The sequence below is a fragment of the Oppia nitens genome, unplaced genomic scaffold, assembly GCF_028296485.1.
Source record: "Oppia nitens isolate AA-2021 unplaced genomic scaffold, nextdenovo-longstitch-racon4-pilon3 scaffold2_pilon_pilon_pilon, whole genome shotgun sequence".
In the NCBI taxonomy this organism is placed as follows: domain Eukaryota; kingdom Metazoa; phylum Arthropoda; class Arachnida; order Sarcoptiformes; family Oppiidae; genus Oppia; species Oppia nitens.
The window spans coordinates 1,460,337-1,476,993 of NW_026533210.1; the positions used below are offsets into that span (position 1 = coordinate 1,460,337).

The following is a 16,657-nucleotide window of genomic DNA, read 5'->3' on the forward strand; positions in this document are numbered from 1 at the left end:
ATTTTAGAAAATACTATATAATACAAATTTTATGACTTAATAATGTAACAAATTTAATTATTATTATTTAATTATTTTTAAAAAAAATTATCAATGCCAAAACGGTTATCATAATTTGATATGATAATTATTTATAATAACAAAAAAAAATTTAGCTAAATAATTAAATTAATTAAAATAATAATAATAATAATAACTACATTAACAGTGAATTATAGTGAAAATATTATATATTTTTGTTTTCATATATAAAAAAATAAATAAATAAATAAATTGAAGACAATTTTCTATTATACCCATTAAAAATGCCTTCACATAGAAATTATATGAAAACATTGAATACTACTAATAATAATAATACTAATGTGAACCACATGTCTAATAGTTATCATAATTATAATTATAGCCATCATAACCACCATAACGATGATGATAATAATAATAATAATAATAATAATAATAACCATAAATATTGGAAATGGATTATAGCGTTTGCCTGTTCCTGGATTAATGTCTTTATATTTGGCTTATTCCGGTCAATGGGACTGTTATACGGTAAGTGCCTATACCCCTCTCTCACTAATCAATTATACCCCACCCCCATTACCCGACTTACCATCCAAAACAAGTAATCACAAACAATATTTACCTCTACCCCCACACCCCACCCCCATTAATATAGACGCCTTTATCGACGAGTACCGATGCTCACACATGCAGGCCTCGTGGCCGGTATCCCTTATTGGCAGCGTTGCCAGTATTACGGGTATAGCAGCCGGTTTTCTGGCCCATTACTACCAAATCAGGACACTGGTGTCCGCCGGTATACTGGTCAGCTCGTTGGCCATTAGCGTATGTTTTTTGGCCGCCAATATCGTACAGATAACCATATTTTTAGGCGTCATTCAGGGTATGTCATGTTTTTTTTGTTGGTGTGTGTCATATACCTGTACTTTACTGTGTATAGTATATTAATTTTTCTTGTTTAGCATAACATATTGATTTTATATAAACACATTATAAGCCATTTATAATATATGTAATATTTTTTTGACATCAATTTATTTAGATGTATGTCAAAAATTATAACTAAAACTCTCTCTCTCTCTCTCTCTCTCTCTCTCTCTCTCTCTCTCTCTCTCTCTAAAAGTTTTATTATTATTTATCAACGCATGTAAGTCCTGGGGATCATTAAAATGATTGATAAACTTTTTATTTATACATTAAATATATATATATCTTATATTATTGAAAGTTATATATACAGTATATATTGATTTATATATATATTTAAGGTTTACAAAACAAAAAATTATGAACAAGATTAGATCAAAGTTGATGTCAATGATAATAATAATAATAATAACGATAACAATATAATAAATATAATAATATAATATTAATGATTAAAATATATATATATAAATTCTTGTCTATAATAAATATCTTAAATAAATGAATTATATTTTACTTTCTTATTGCCCTTAATATAATATTTAAGGATTATTTTCATTAATAACCTTATTATTATTATTATTATTATTATTATTAAATATATATTTTTTAAAGGAAATTATTATTAATAATTATATTATAAATAAATGATGAAAAAATTGTTTATTTTCATAGATTCAAAAATATTAATTTATTTCAATTTTTTATTATATATATATATATATATATATATATATATATACTGATATATAATATTTTTAATATAAAACATTGATATATAGATTTATGTTTCTTTAAATAAAAATAAATAAATAAAATTCAATAGCTATTATATATATATATATATATTTGTTAAATATATAGTATCATTCAATATCAAAATATAAACAATATATTATTGATAATACATTACTGTACAGTATATATAAATTTATATACATATAAACATTTGATTTTCTATAATTGATTTTTATATATATATATACAGTATTTACTTACTCCACATATTTTTATATAATATATGATAAACAACAACAACAAAAATTTATCATAATTTTTATTTGGACATTAAATATCATTTATTAAATACATTTCGTATAATATTGTTATTAATAATAATATATTAATAAATCATGTTATAGTATATAAATTATCACAATCTTAGTTTGCTAGACATACATGTGCACTATCTAACCTCTCTATCTCTCTCTCTCTCTCTCTCTCTCTCTCTCTCTCTCTCTCTCTCTCTCTCTCTCTCACTCACACACACACACACACTCATCACTCACCCACTCTATATATATATATTACTTGAAGGTGTAGGCATAGGTTTGGTGACAAATCTATTGCCGGCAATCATTAGCCAATACTTTGGCAAACAACGTGCGATCGCATGCGGCATATCCTACGGTGGATCAGCACTGGGAGCTTTTGTCTTTCCGCTGGCCATTGAATGGCAGCTCAACGAGTTTGGTCTCAGCGGGACATTGCTATTGATGGGAGGTATAGATGACATAACATACATACATACACACACACACACACACACACACACACACACACACACACACACACACACACACGTGTCTGATGTTATTTTTTATCATATGATGACATATATTTCAGCCCAAAAAATATTATTAGTATTATTAGTATTTTTTATTTTGTTGTTTAGTTATAATATATCGATAATGATATAATCATTGATTGATTATGCATTACTTATATATTTATTAATAGGCATTATTTATTTTTATTTTTTTTTTGAAATTTATAATTAAAATTTACATTAATTTAATTACATTACACTAATAACATTAATTTACATAAATTAAATTTATATTTACAAATTTTTTTAGAAAAATAATAATTATAATCATTTTTGCAATAAAATATCCAATAGACTCATAAAATTAAACTAATTCTAGTTTTTAAAAAAAAGATTTATATTTAGCGAAAAAAATCTATTTATAACTTGAAATAATCTTTTTAAAATAAACTTGAAATATTTTTTTTTTTTAAATATTTTAACTAATATTATTTTTTTTAGTAAGATATATAGTATATACTGTATATTAATTTGTATAAAAATATTTGATTAATTATTATTATTAAAAAATTTTAGTTAAAAACAAATAGTGTCAATACTCACTCAAATTGATTGATAAATTTTTTTAAACTAATAATAAATTATTTTGAGATCTATTTTTTATTTGCTAGAAAAAAATAAATGTCAATTAATTACACATAAAAACTACTATTTAAGTAGTTTTATGGCTATTTATAGTCCCATATATTTTTGATACTGTATTATGAGATATATATAATAGCATAATAAATATCACACAGTATTTACCGTATTATATAATATAATAGTGTATATATAAATAACAGATAATTATTTTTATAATATAGGCATTACATTACACGCACTTATCGGTGCTCTACTACTGCGGCCACCGGTTGCCGAAACTATTGACGACGACGAGGACGACGGCGGCGACAGCGATACCGACGGTACAATTAGGCCACTAGTGACCACCAATCGGGGCCACAGAATCGATACCAAAGACAACAGTGGCAACACTGCTAATAATAATAATAATAGCAGCGGTGATGATACCGGTGGTGCCGTCGTCGGCGGTATTAGGGAACCGTTGATAGCCGAATGCGCGACCGTAGTGTTTCTCCGGCCCAACCACTTGGACGCGGCCAACCATCAGTACGTCAACATTAGACAGTTGCGCGAACGGCCGAAATCGCTGGTCGTCGACACTGTCGACCGGCCGCTGCCGCCGCATCCGACGGTGATGGCGGCTCCTGTAGTCAAAATGCGCGACACTGGTGTCGGCGGCCGCAGCAGTCACGTCGATCGCGACCGTATGCGCGCCAAACGGCTATCGTTGCCCGTGTTTTTCAACGAGCGCCGTATGGTCAAAGATCTTAACCAATCGCTGGCCAATCAGCTCAACAATAATCGCCAGTCGCTGGCAGTTACCGATTCGGCAAACAATACGCTCGACAGCCGGCAAAAAACGGGCCAACAATTTCAGCAGCAGATTATCATCAAATACAGTCTATGCGATAGTATTAGACGACACGCCAAACATGATTTGACAATACTGAGGCACCGGCACTTTCAACTGTGCACTGTTACCTACGTGTGCTTTATTATCGATTTTGTTAGCTTTATAATTATTTTACCCGATTTTGTCACTGATAGAGGACTCACAGGTATTTATTTATTTATGTATGTATGACTGTGTGTGTATGTGTGTGTGTTTGTAAGTATTTGTGTGTGTATTTGTATGTAAGTGTGTGTGTGTGTGTGTGTGTGTGTTTGTATGTATGTTTGTATGTGTATGTGTATGTGTATGTGTATGTGTATGTGTATGTGTATGTGTATGTCTATGTGTATGTGTATGTGTATGTGTATGTGTATGTGTATGTGTATGTGTATGTGTATGTGTATGTGTATGTGTATGTGTATGTGTATGTGTATGTGTATGTGTATGTGTATGTGTATGTGTATGTGTATGTGTATGTGTATGTGTATGTGTATGTGTATGTGTATGTGTATGTGTATGTGTTTGTATGTATGTGAGTGAGTGAGTGAGTGTGTATGTGAGTGAGAGAGAGAGAGTTTTGTTATAATTAAATAGCATTTAAATTAATTTTTTTAATACTATTAATATAATTGTTTTTTTACCTATAATGACAGCACACGAGGGAACGTTACTATTATCCTTGTACTCGATAACCGACTTTTTCGGTCGACTCATACCCGGCTGGCTGTCCTATATGGAAGTGGTTACCAATAGAAACCTATTCATATCGTCCATAGCCGTTATGGGTGTCTGTATGCTAGCCATACCGTTTGCCAATACGTTTTCAGGTTTCGCTGCCATTACACTAGTGTGCGGTTTTGTTACCGGCTGTCAAATGATATTACCGGCGGTAATAATATCCGAATATGTGGGCGTCGATAGGACAGCTATGGCCTGGGGTCTGTCCAATTTTATATGCGGCATAGTTACCATTATTTTTAGGCCACTACTCATCGGTTTGTATTATAAATCAAATTAAATTCCTTATATATATATATATACTATTATTTTTTATTCATACAAATATAATACATTTAACTGATATATCCTATTATTTTTATACACTTTTAAAAAAAAATTAATAATTTAGGCTTCAAGGACAGCACCGGTAAATATGATGTCATATTTTACATACTGGGCTCACTGGGCATAGCCAGTGCCCTATTATGGCTGTGCGACTATTTATTAACTAAATATTTAAAACCAAAAAAGTCTACTAATGTTTCGCGACACAAAAATTTTGTATAATTAACTAAAAAACTTAGTTGTATATATTTTTTTATATAGATATTTATTGTCAAATTATAATATATATAACTTATACTTATATAATATAAGTATTTAAATAAATAAATTATTTTTTTCTATGAAAAAAGTATTTTGTTCAGGAAATTGATATTTGATTTGTTATATATATCTATACAATATTTACACAACAATATATTGTATGTGTTATATAATATTTGATAACAAAAATAAAATAACTATAAAAAAAAGTTTATAGATACAAATTGTTTAAAATATTTTTTTTTAATAAATTATAATCTATCACCAAGCAGTTTTTTTTAATTATTATTTGATATATATATAAATAATAATTAAGCTTAAAAACAGTATATTATCGTTATATTATACACATTAATTTGAAATTACTCTAAATAGTTATACAGTATTATTGAAATAGAAATTTATTGTATTAACATATGATAATAAAAGATTAAAAAAATACATAATTTTTACATGTAATTTTAATATATATATAAAAAATTGTTCTAGATCAAAAATACTAATATCCATTTAGTCCATTATTTTTTAACTATTACATTATATATATATATTATATTTATGGTTTTTTTAATGTGGTTAAAATTATTAATAATTTTGTAAAATACAATACGAAATTAAAAATATTTCATTATAATTTAATTAAAAACAAATTTTGTATCAAAATTAATATTTTTTTAGCAATAGTTATATTGTTTTGAAAAATAATTAATTGAAAACATATGAATCCATTGGAAAAAAAAATATTTATTTGTCACTCACTTTTAGCCACTAATCCAAAATATACAAACACCTAAAATATTTTTAATAATAATAATCTTATAAATTATAATATTATAAATTTAAATATCAAAATTCAATAGAAATAAGTATTTATTTGTCGTTGATTTTCTATAGAAGCAAAAATATAAGTGAAAAAAATAATGCCTCAAAAATATTTCTGGGTATATATCATATATATATATATATATATATATGATATTTATATATATAAGTCATATTAGCGACCGAAGAAGCCTACCAACAGATTATTGTTGAGCCCAATCTACAAGACATACGACGACATCACAGACCTYATCGACCCGGAAGCCGAAGAGATCTTCGTTAACCGTGTCTCCAAAAGAAAGGAAGGCAAACTTGTCATATCCGTATCTGATCATAAGCGGTGTGCCTAAACACTCAACAGATATAGACATTCTCGAACGGGTTTTTGAATCAGTCCCTAACGTTTGCGGCACATACACCTCTCTCGAACATCTCAAGTCCGAGCTACGCTTTATATTCCACACTAAAGAGCGGAACAACGAGAAAAACATCGTAATCCAAGTCCCGCCCAAACTTCGCAACATTCTCGTAGAAGCCGGCAAAGTCCAAATCGACTGGTATGTTATCATATATATATATATATATATATATATGTCCGAGTCTCAAGTCATACAAACTATCGGAGTTTCGTAGAACCCGATATGTTTAAAGTTWATCCGTCTATCACCGACTACATTAATTCTACCGTCCACCTTCCCACTTCAACATTTCATCGCCTTACATCTGACTACAAGAGAAATAGGATCAGCCGCACTTGAAATGCAGCAACGGACGCCGCCGTACTCATTTAGAATTGGCACTTTTTTTTGTAATCCCCTTTAATTACTTAAGCCTAATATTGTTTTTATTATTATTATTATCAATGTACTACAWATAACTTTCACCCCTATTTTTTGATACGAWTACCGTATCACTTWTCTYTGTCCTCATAGGGTACTATWGGGTATAATATTTATCTAATGACGTGCCCTTTAGTACCCTTTATTATGTGTAMCATATTCTTGAAATATGAAATAAACGGATTTACTTATTATTAGGCTTTAGGATAATCTTGAATGACATTTACTTTTAGGACTTCATATATACCAAAGTAACCTCTACTGTATTAAACAGGTATACCCAACAAAAAAATAAATAATATTACTGTCCTTTATATTGATTTATTTATTATTATTATTATTATTATATTGATGTCTCATTTTCCGGATTTATCTCTCTATTGGTTTTTCGTACAGTATGTCTATTAAAGTGAAATCTCTGACATATATTTCCTAATTTTTTTTTTTTTTTAAAAGTAAACTTCAGACTAAATAAAATTTGTTGACTAAATATTTTATATTTTTATATATATATCAATATATATATTTTTTTAGTCAATTATTATTTGCGAAAAAAAACTTGAAATAAAATCAATTTTGTTTGTCTATGAGTCTAAGTAGTCGGTATTAAAAATGTGAAATTAAAACCAAATAATAATAATAATACTAATCTTATAAATACTTATATATATATATATATTATCAGGAAATATACTGTAATATATATATTGTATTGAATATATTTATTATTGTATATTAAATATTACTTATTATTTCAAAAATAATAAGACATTGTTGAAATAATATCAATATTTTTTAATTAATTATTATTATATTATAATATAATAATAATAATAATCTATATAAATGATCTCAATGTTGTTTTTTCCGATATAAACGATATGATAATTAATTAAATAATAATAATTTTTTTTAACTTTATTTCTTATGGTTTTTTGCTATTTTGTCTGATTTTTTAATTTAATTAATTTTTTTTTAAATATTATATTAAATATTTTTTTAATTATTATTATATTAAATCATCTGATTTTTATTTAATGTGATTTTATATATTTAGTGATATTTATTTTAATTATATATATATATATATATATATATGAAAAAAAATGTTTTACAACAAAAAGTTGCCATCAGTTTTGTGTCTAATCCTATCGTTTTTGATAACAAAAAATTGTGGCCAACATATCCTAATCGATGCCATCAACAACATTACCGGTGCCACTCTGGCCAACAGTTCAATTGATTATAACAACACTACCACCGATGTTGTCAATGATAAACCTAAACTACAACAACAACAACAACCGGTTTTTAATGATTACACCGACGCCGATGAAGACTCGGCCGCCGCCGAGGAGGAGGACGACGACGATATGTCACTGTCGGAGAATGTGCCGCAAAATACGCACATTGAACACGACTTCGATGGCCAACTGAACCGATTTGTCGACTCGGGTATGCATTTGATTGCCGAAACACAGCACATGTTCAACACCGATATCAATGAGTCGCGCAGCGACAGTCCGGCCAAAGATGTTTGGCTGGCCTATAGTAAGTCGTGGGGTCGTATGTTTGGCGCACTGGTCAACTATATGATGGCCAAAATGGTCGAATCGGAAACCGATCCGACAACCAATATGACCATGGATTGTGTGATGGCAATGACGGCAACGTTATCCGGATTGCATAGTCAACGCGATTGGGCTGTCAAATGTAAGCACATGTAGTTTTTTTTTTAAAAAACAGGTACTAAAAAATATTGTGTCTTTTACTTATAAAATTATCAGTGATTGACTCGTCCGGCCGGCCGTTCAGTGCCGGCAGTCTAGACGGTACGATCACCAGCCTGGGCGCCTACGACCAGTGTCTGGCTATTGACACTTCGGTAGATCCCGGTGCCGGAGCCGATTATGTTGGCCAATATTGTGTGGCCAAATTTCAGTTGGCATTGCCGCCGAAACCCAAACGATTGACACTACGTCATCGAGTGTTCAACTTTACCGGCACACCGGCTGACGGAACGGTATCTAAATATAAATATTTGACGGCGGCTACTGGTGCTAATCGATTGGCTAATATTAACTATATATTATTATTATTATCTACCAGTTTCTGGACGAATTTTCGCTATCGGCCCACGCTTTTTATGACCGCTCCGGCCGTATCGGGATGTGTATACCGTCTGCATGTAATGCCGATGACTTTCACTCGTTTCTAATGAAATGTTAGTATAATATAAAAACCAATAATAATAATAGATTTGATTTGTTGTCATTTTTTTCGGGAAAAAAAACAGTTATTATGGACAGTCATATAAATATGACAATCAACGACTGTCACGTTAAACAATTGCCATCGTTTACCGTTTTGCATAAGTCAATCATATCGGTATTGGCCACTGTATTCATATTGATGACAGTTTCGACCAGTTTGGATCTGATCATCGACTATACCACCGACAAGAAGTTTACACCATTTATCAGCTTTGAGACCAAATACCGTAAATACAATATACAGATAATTCAAATAATAATAATAAAAACTACCGGTAATTATCATATCATTAGTAATCACTGAATTTGTTTTCCCCACCAATCACTGTCAGGAAAACTATTTGTGTCAACACTATTGGCATTTTCTGTCTACCGAAACGGTCGATCGTTGTTCGCCGCTAAGTCATTGTCTACTTCGACGACCACTACCCGCACCAGTCGATCCATTGACTGTCTGAATGGCATTCGGGTACTGTCGATGATATGGATCCTATGGACGCATACCTATCTGATACCGATCAAAGAAACGTTTACGTTTGCCCGCGAATTCATGTTTGCCGTCGAAGAACTGGGGTTTCAGCTGATCCTTAACGGCTGGGTACTGGTCGATACGTTTTTCCTGTTAGGCGCAATGCTGACCACTTACAGTCTGTTTCATCGGCTGGACAAATCGGGCGGCCAATTGAACATCTGTCAGCAGATACTGAATCGTTTGTTTCGTTTCTGGCCGTCGGTAGCGTTGACTGTAGCCCTAATTTTTCTGGTACCCGCACTGGCCAGCGGTCCGCTCTGGAACGAATATTTTGATATCCAACTGGACAAATGCTACCGCTATTGGTGGACAACGTTGACGTTTGTCAACAACTGGTACGACGAGTCCGATATGTGTCTCTTGCATACCTGGTATTTGTCGGCCGATATTCAACTGTTTATCGTATCGTTTATCTTCATTATACCACTCTATAAGTAATACTGTATATATATTGCTAGCGCACTGACCTAAAAAAAATCTAACTGTCCACTCTATCAATATATGTTTTTATCTCAATAGAAATCCAAAATTCGGTATCAAACTTATAGTGTTGGTGGCGTCGGCCAACAATTTGGCCATTGCGGTGCGCACATTTATGCTGAAACAAAATCCGACTGTCCTCTATAATACACCTAGTGAAAGGTGCGGGTATAAACTATATATATATACAGTACAGTTGGGGGTATCCTCTATTGAAACTCTTGTTTTTTTTTTAATAATTTTCAACCAGTGATGTATTCAACCAAACGTCGACAATCTATGTCAACACTTATATACATTTGGGTCCCTATTGTGTTGGACTCATCCTTGGCTACGGTGTCTATAAATATAAGACATTTCGCATAAATCCGGTAATTAATTACATTTTTTTTCGGAAAAAAATTACAAACTGTGCGCTAAAACTATACCCTCCCCTTCCCCCTCCCCCCCCGCAGTTCGTCAATCTATTACTATGGATGGTCTCGTTGTTCGGCTGTCTGGCCATAATGTTGTCCACCTATACACTGAATCGGGGCGTTCAATGGAATCCAATATTCGGCGCACTGTACGCCGGCCTTCACCGAACCGCTTGGTCGCTGTGTGTGGCCTGGATTATATTCGGGTGTACTACGAAAAACGGCGGCCCGATCAATACGTTTCTCAGTTGGTCACTGTTCGGGCCGTTAGGCAAACTAAGTTTCATGATCTATATGATGCACTTTCTAGTTATTTGGGTACGCTATGCCTATCTTAGACAGCCACTACCGTTTAGTCATTACACAATGGTAAGCCCCCCCATAATAACTAATATTGTGTTGTTGTCTAACCCACCCCTCCCTCCCTCTCTCTCACGAAGTTCTGCGAATTTATCATCAATCTGGTAGTCAGTATTTTCGTGGCCATAGTAGCGCACCTGTCGATTGAGGCACCGTTCCTGGCGCTATACAATCTATATTTGTCGCACATATTCAAATGGGCCAACTTTACCATCAACCGCACCGGTAAACCGTTCAAACAGAGCACAGGAGGCCAACAACAACAACACATTACACCAAACAACACACCACTGGTGGTCACTTCAAAACTATAGTCCATTAAATATTAATTATAATTTTTATTAATCAAATAAATCATTTTTTTTATTTTTTCAGATAATCAATGGTTTTACAATAAAAATATAAATTTGTTTTTAATGAATGAAATCATATGTTCTGTGAATTTCTTATAAATATTTTCAAATGGTTTTCAATAATAGTAATATATATTTGTTTTGTTTAACAATAATAGTAAGTGACACACAAAAAAAAGTTTAATCAAAATTATATATATATATATATCTAACATTAAATGTTTACCATCCATCATCCCAATTATCATTACCACCTCCATCTACAGGTTTATTATCATCAACTACAGGTTTATTGTCTTCACCCCAATAATCATCATTACAATCATCTGTAGGTTGATTATCATCAGTACCATCACCTATAGGTTTATTGTCTTCATCCCAATTATCCTCATAACCATCATTACCATCAACTATAGGTTTATTGTCTTCATCCCAATTATCCTCATTACCATCATCTGTTGGTTGATTCTCTTCATCCCAATTATCCTCATAACCATCATTACCATCAACTATAGGTTTATTGTCTTCACCCCAATCATCACCATTAACATCGTCTACAGGTTTATTATCGTCATTACTATCATCTGTAGGTTTATTATCATCATTACCATCATCTGTAGGTTGATTCTCTGCATCCCAATAATCATCATTATAACCATTACCATCATTTGTAGATTTATTGTCTTCATCACAATTACCACCATCTACAGGTTTATCAGGTTCATCCCAATTATCATTACCACCTCCATTTAGAGGTTTATTACCATCACCTTTAGGTTCATTCTCTTCACCCCAATTATCACAACTAAAACCATTATTCTTCTTCTTATTATTATTAGGTTTATTCTCTTTATTCCAACAACCATTACCATTATCTGTAGGTTTATTATCATTTTTACCCCAATTATTACAATCTTTTGGTTGCCAACCATCAGCTCTGTCGAGCAATTTTTCCTTTAGATTTTGTATTTCGTTTAGCAATTTCTGTTGCATATTCTCGAGATCTTTGGTTCGCCTCATATCCATAGGTGTGGGCAGATCCACATAGACGGTAATCGTTGCCTTTTCCGAAAATGACATTTCAGTGGCCGTATTCTTGGTCTTTGGTTTCGGTTGTGATGGCTGTTGAGGTGGTTTCGGCTCCGGATGTGTTGGCATCGGTTCGGTGCCAGTGTTCGTCAAACTTACTAACGATGTGTTTGTAGCAATAGTTGCGGTCAGCTTTGGTGGTGGTAGTGGTTCCGGCGGCGGCTGTGTCGTCGTCATCGGTGTCTTGTTATCGTTATTTCTATCCGAACAGTCAATGGTCACAAACGACGTGTTCGTAGCTATAGTACACGTACGCGGTTTGGTCGTCTCAATGGGCTCTTCCGGCGGTTCGTCCCATTCGTCAATGGTATCGTCGTTGACATAATCGTTGATAACCTCTTCTTGTTGTTGCTGTTGTGGTGGCAACAGGTGTTGTTGATCGCAATGCATTATCTGTTGATTTTTGAGAAATTCAATTTCTTGCAACAGTTCCCGAATAATCTTTGTTTTGGGATCTTCGTTGATATGGACATAGTTGACAATACTGCGGGCGGTCGACGCGTAACGCAAAGTGCTTAGGGTTTCTTCTAAATAACATTTGGCCGGACTTATGGTAGCAATCATCGACGTACGGGAATTGCCGCCGAGACTGTCCTTCAATAGATAAGTCAGCTGCGAATCGCGATACGGCACGTGCGCCACTTTGTTCTGTTTGGTACTGATTTCGGCCAATTTGGTAATAACTTTACCCAAATTTAACAATGATTTATTGATTAGTGCACCCTCTTTGAGCCGTTCACCACCGGTACCGGCGTGACCGACACGTTCACTGCCGGCCAAATCAATCAGATTGACACGCGAACTACAGTAGCAACTGGTATCCAGATCTTCGTGGTCCGATTGACGCATTTGCGATAAATTGATGGTAAATATTGCATGCGATCGACTACTGATATCGTTGGCCGCTGTCGACGCTGTGGCCCGACGTCTGGTACCGTATTTCAACAAATCCATCAATTCGTTGTACGATTCCACTGCACGGACCGCCAAATTCTCGACATAGGGACCAGTTTGCGGATGTTCGCGAATCCGAAGCATCTTTTTGTTGGCATTTTTATCGTCGGACAACAAATCGTAGATCTTTTCGTTATAGATCTCGCAATAGCTCACCTCAACGGTAAACACGACTTCGGATACTGTTTGAAATCGTTTGTACATTTCGTGAACGAATCGGGGAATTATGCCCGGATTGGTGTCGGTGCCCATCATTGTATAGCTTTTACCGCTGCCGGTCTGTCCGTAGGCAAACATACAAACATTATAGCCTTCCATAGCCCTGTCGAGCAATGGTCGACCCATTTTCAGGAACACCTTATCCTGATCGGCAAATTCAAAGATATCTCTATTGACCGAATTGAGACAGTGATCGAAACCGAACTCCAATCGATTATAGTTATCGTTGTCGGTATTGATAATCCTAACCGTATTGCCAGACATTTCGACTACCGATTCTAGTTTTTCGCTGATAAACGGTCGCAATCGGACGGCCACTTGAATTTTCGAACCCTCGACCGATTGGGCAACATTGCTGTCCAATTCGTCCGAATAATTACGCGGTTCGGACTCCGATTCTTCTGAAATACAATCGTCAACATAACGATGCTTTCGTTTAGCCTTTTCGTCGTCGCATTCGAGACCTACGGCAACATTAACGTTGACCGACAACCGATTCTGGTCATTGTGTCCATCCGATGACAATTGATACAACGGTACCGAATAGGTATTCTTGTGGACATTCATACGATCATTGGGTGTTATGACTGATGATCTAACAAATCAAAAGATAATTTCAAAAACAAAAAAATCAATCAATCACTGGAAACCTAAAAAACCATTACCGGTAAATAAAAACATCAATTGACTAACCTTTTGACTGTACCGTCGGGTGCATTAATCACAGACTTAATAATAGTTTGCCGCTCTCTCGGCGACGGCTTATCCGAATCGGGAAACGATTCTTTTGACAACTGAATGCCATTCTTGTGCTGTAACTTATCGTTACCGTCGCCGCCAAACACACAACCAGTCGAGAATATAGGCGACGATTGCTTAGTGGCCGGACTAACCGAAACTATCTTGTGATCGTCGGTTACGTCATTGGCGGGTGGAATCACCGGTCGCTTGTATAATGGCCGCGATTGGCGACTGACTCGTTCGGATGACTTTAACTGCGAACTGGCCGTACCGTTGTTGTTGTTAGAACGGATAGTCGAGGTCAACGGTTCGGCAAATCGGGTTGACTTGAAAGCGGGCGACGGTTCGCGCGATTTGGTTATCGTTCGGCTGCCGCCGCTGCAAAAAGCGGCTGTATTTTTGGCCGTACTATAGATCGATTGCGGTGTTTGGCGTACGTATCGGACACCGACTGGCAATTCGGTCACTCGCGGCGATGGCGATCGGGCACCGCATGACGATGACGATGGCGTGGACGGTGCTATCGGCGAGTTGCTGAACGGTGACGTTAATTGATGACCACCAGTGCCGCCGCCGTAACCGTTAGTTGTTGTCTTTGAAGCGCCAGTTTTTGGACAGCCTTTGCTGCACGGCTTGTATGACGACATATATGATCTACCGGTCAGACCTATTGATATGATGATAATCGGGTGGTAATCACTACCACCACAACAACCAGATTATATCGGTTGTCCACTGATGATGATAATCGGTGGCCAAACTAACAAACAAATTGAAAAATTTTTTTTAAAAAAAAAGTTTTATTGCAATTATTATAGGATTTTATATCTAAATTATATAATATTTACCCAAAAAAAACAAACAAAAAGTTTTTAATGTATTTAAAAAAAAACTTTAAAATTATTTACTAAAAAGTTTATTATTATTAAAAACACAATATTAATGATAAGATATTATATAAGATATGATATATTAAAAACTTTTATTAAAATTAATTAATTAATTAAAATCAATAACACATTTAATAAAACATGCCGTCCTTTTCAACTGTTGTTTCAATTATACGGTATATATATATATATCAGTCATACATAACTAAACTATTAACTGTTTGTTTAGTCACACAATCACATAATGGTATTGTGTTTTTAATATCATAGCTATAATAGCATTAATTGAAAAAAATTAAAATTACATTAACATTGAATATTAATACAATCAATACTATTATTATTATTATTATTTAGTAATATATTAGTCAAACGGGTCATACATTTAATACAAAAAATTTGTTATATTTTTTAAATACAAAAATACATTACAATTATTGCAACAAATTTTTTAATTTGAATTTTCTGTATGTGTGTATTGTAAAAACATTGATAACTACTTGGCGATAATTTATACCTATTTTATACTAACAATCATATAAACAACAATGCATATACAATGTTAAATAGTACCATAACATCGGGGGTATTACATACGATTGTATTCACACAAACAGTGTAAACATATTGACAGATGAAAAATAACAGTCGATCTGTCGAATACTGTCCACTGATTGGCTGATTATAGATAACATGTGACTGACTGTCTGTATCTAACAGTAGTCACGTGACTGTTAGTCAACGATATATATGTTGTAAACAAACTGACCGTCGATTTAGTTAATAATTTAGTTAATAATAGTTTAGTTATTAATTAATTAATTAATTAATTAACACGTGTTTGTCGTCGTCGGAGAAGCTATAATGCGCGTAACAATCAAATCGTGGACATCGGTAGCCACTTGGCGATGGGTGGCCAACGACGACAATTGCGGCATTTGTCGTAACGCTTTTGACGGCTGTTGTACCGATTGTAAGACACCGGGAGACGACTGTCCGCTGGTTTGGGGCCAATGTTCCCACTGTTTTCATATACATTGCATAATGAAATGGTTGAACTCCCAGCACGTCCATCAACTGTGTCCAATGTGTCGACAGGAATGGAAGTTCAAAGAGTAGAAACAGAGAGAGTGGCCGTACGGGTGCGGGTGGCCGACGATGGCCACAACTAACTGACTGACTATCCGATGGACGGTTAGATCAAATGTTTAGGGGGAACGGCATCTGATGTACTGATGTTATAACATTGTAATGCTATTCATGTAAATTCAATATTTATATTGTCATCTAATAGTTAAATGAAATAATTTTTATTTTAATAATAATTATAAATCATTTAAT

General features: G+C 33.7%; 4 protein-coding genes across 4 annotated transcripts; 3 read left to right on the forward strand and 1 right to left on the reverse strand.

Annotated features, from left to right (window-relative positions):
• The first annotated feature begins 374 nt into the window (after positions 1 to 374).
• Positions 375 to 5,309, forward strand: LOC128955232 (uncharacterized). Its single transcript, XM_054300881.1, has 6 exons — positions 375 to 555; positions 683 to 910; positions 2,272 to 2,457; positions 3,370 to 4,188; positions 4,676 to 5,017; positions 5,152 to 5,309. The coding sequence occupies exons 1-6, from the start codon at positions 375 to 377 to the stop codon at positions 5,307 to 5,309; spliced, it is 1,914 nt and encodes a 637-aa protein (XP_054156856.1).
• A 2,803-nt stretch (positions 5,310 to 8,112) lies between these two features.
• Positions 8,113 to 11,394, forward strand: LOC128956327 (nose resistant to fluoxetine protein 6-like). Its single transcript, XM_054302040.1, has 9 exons — positions 8,113 to 8,722; positions 8,797 to 9,032; positions 9,119 to 9,233; positions 9,306 to 9,509; positions 9,615 to 10,248; positions 10,334 to 10,456; positions 10,545 to 10,665; positions 10,750 to 11,079; positions 11,151 to 11,394. Exons 1-9 carry the CDS (start codon positions 8,116 to 8,118, stop codon positions 11,382 to 11,384), a joined length of 2,604 nt encoding a protein of 867 aa, XP_054158015.1. The 5' UTR covers positions 8,113 to 8,115; the 3' UTR covers positions 11,385 to 11,394.
• A 222-nt stretch (positions 11,395 to 11,616) lies between these two features.
• LOC128956365 (kinesin-like protein KIF21A) lies at positions 11,617 to 15,342 on the reverse strand. Its single transcript, XM_054302095.1, has 3 exons — positions 15,275 to 15,342; positions 14,379 to 15,186; positions 11,617 to 14,280 (listed from the first exon to the last, which is right to left on the reverse strand). Exons 2-3 carry the CDS (start codon positions 15,071 to 15,073, stop codon positions 11,646 to 11,648), a joined length of 3,330 nt encoding a protein of 1,109 aa, XP_054158070.1. The 5' UTR covers positions 15,074 to 15,186; positions 15,275 to 15,342; the 3' UTR covers positions 11,617 to 11,645.
• Positions 15,343 to 16,040: 698 nt separating this feature from the next.
• LOC128955319 (anaphase-promoting complex subunit 11-like) lies at positions 16,041 to 16,597 on the forward strand. Its single transcript, XM_054300981.1, has one exon. The coding sequence runs from the start codon at positions 16,181 to 16,183 to the stop codon at positions 16,433 to 16,435; it is 255 nt and encodes an 84-aa protein (XP_054156956.1). The 5' UTR covers positions 16,041 to 16,180; the 3' UTR covers positions 16,436 to 16,597.
• The last annotated feature ends 60 nt before the right edge of the window (positions 16,598 to 16,657 follow it).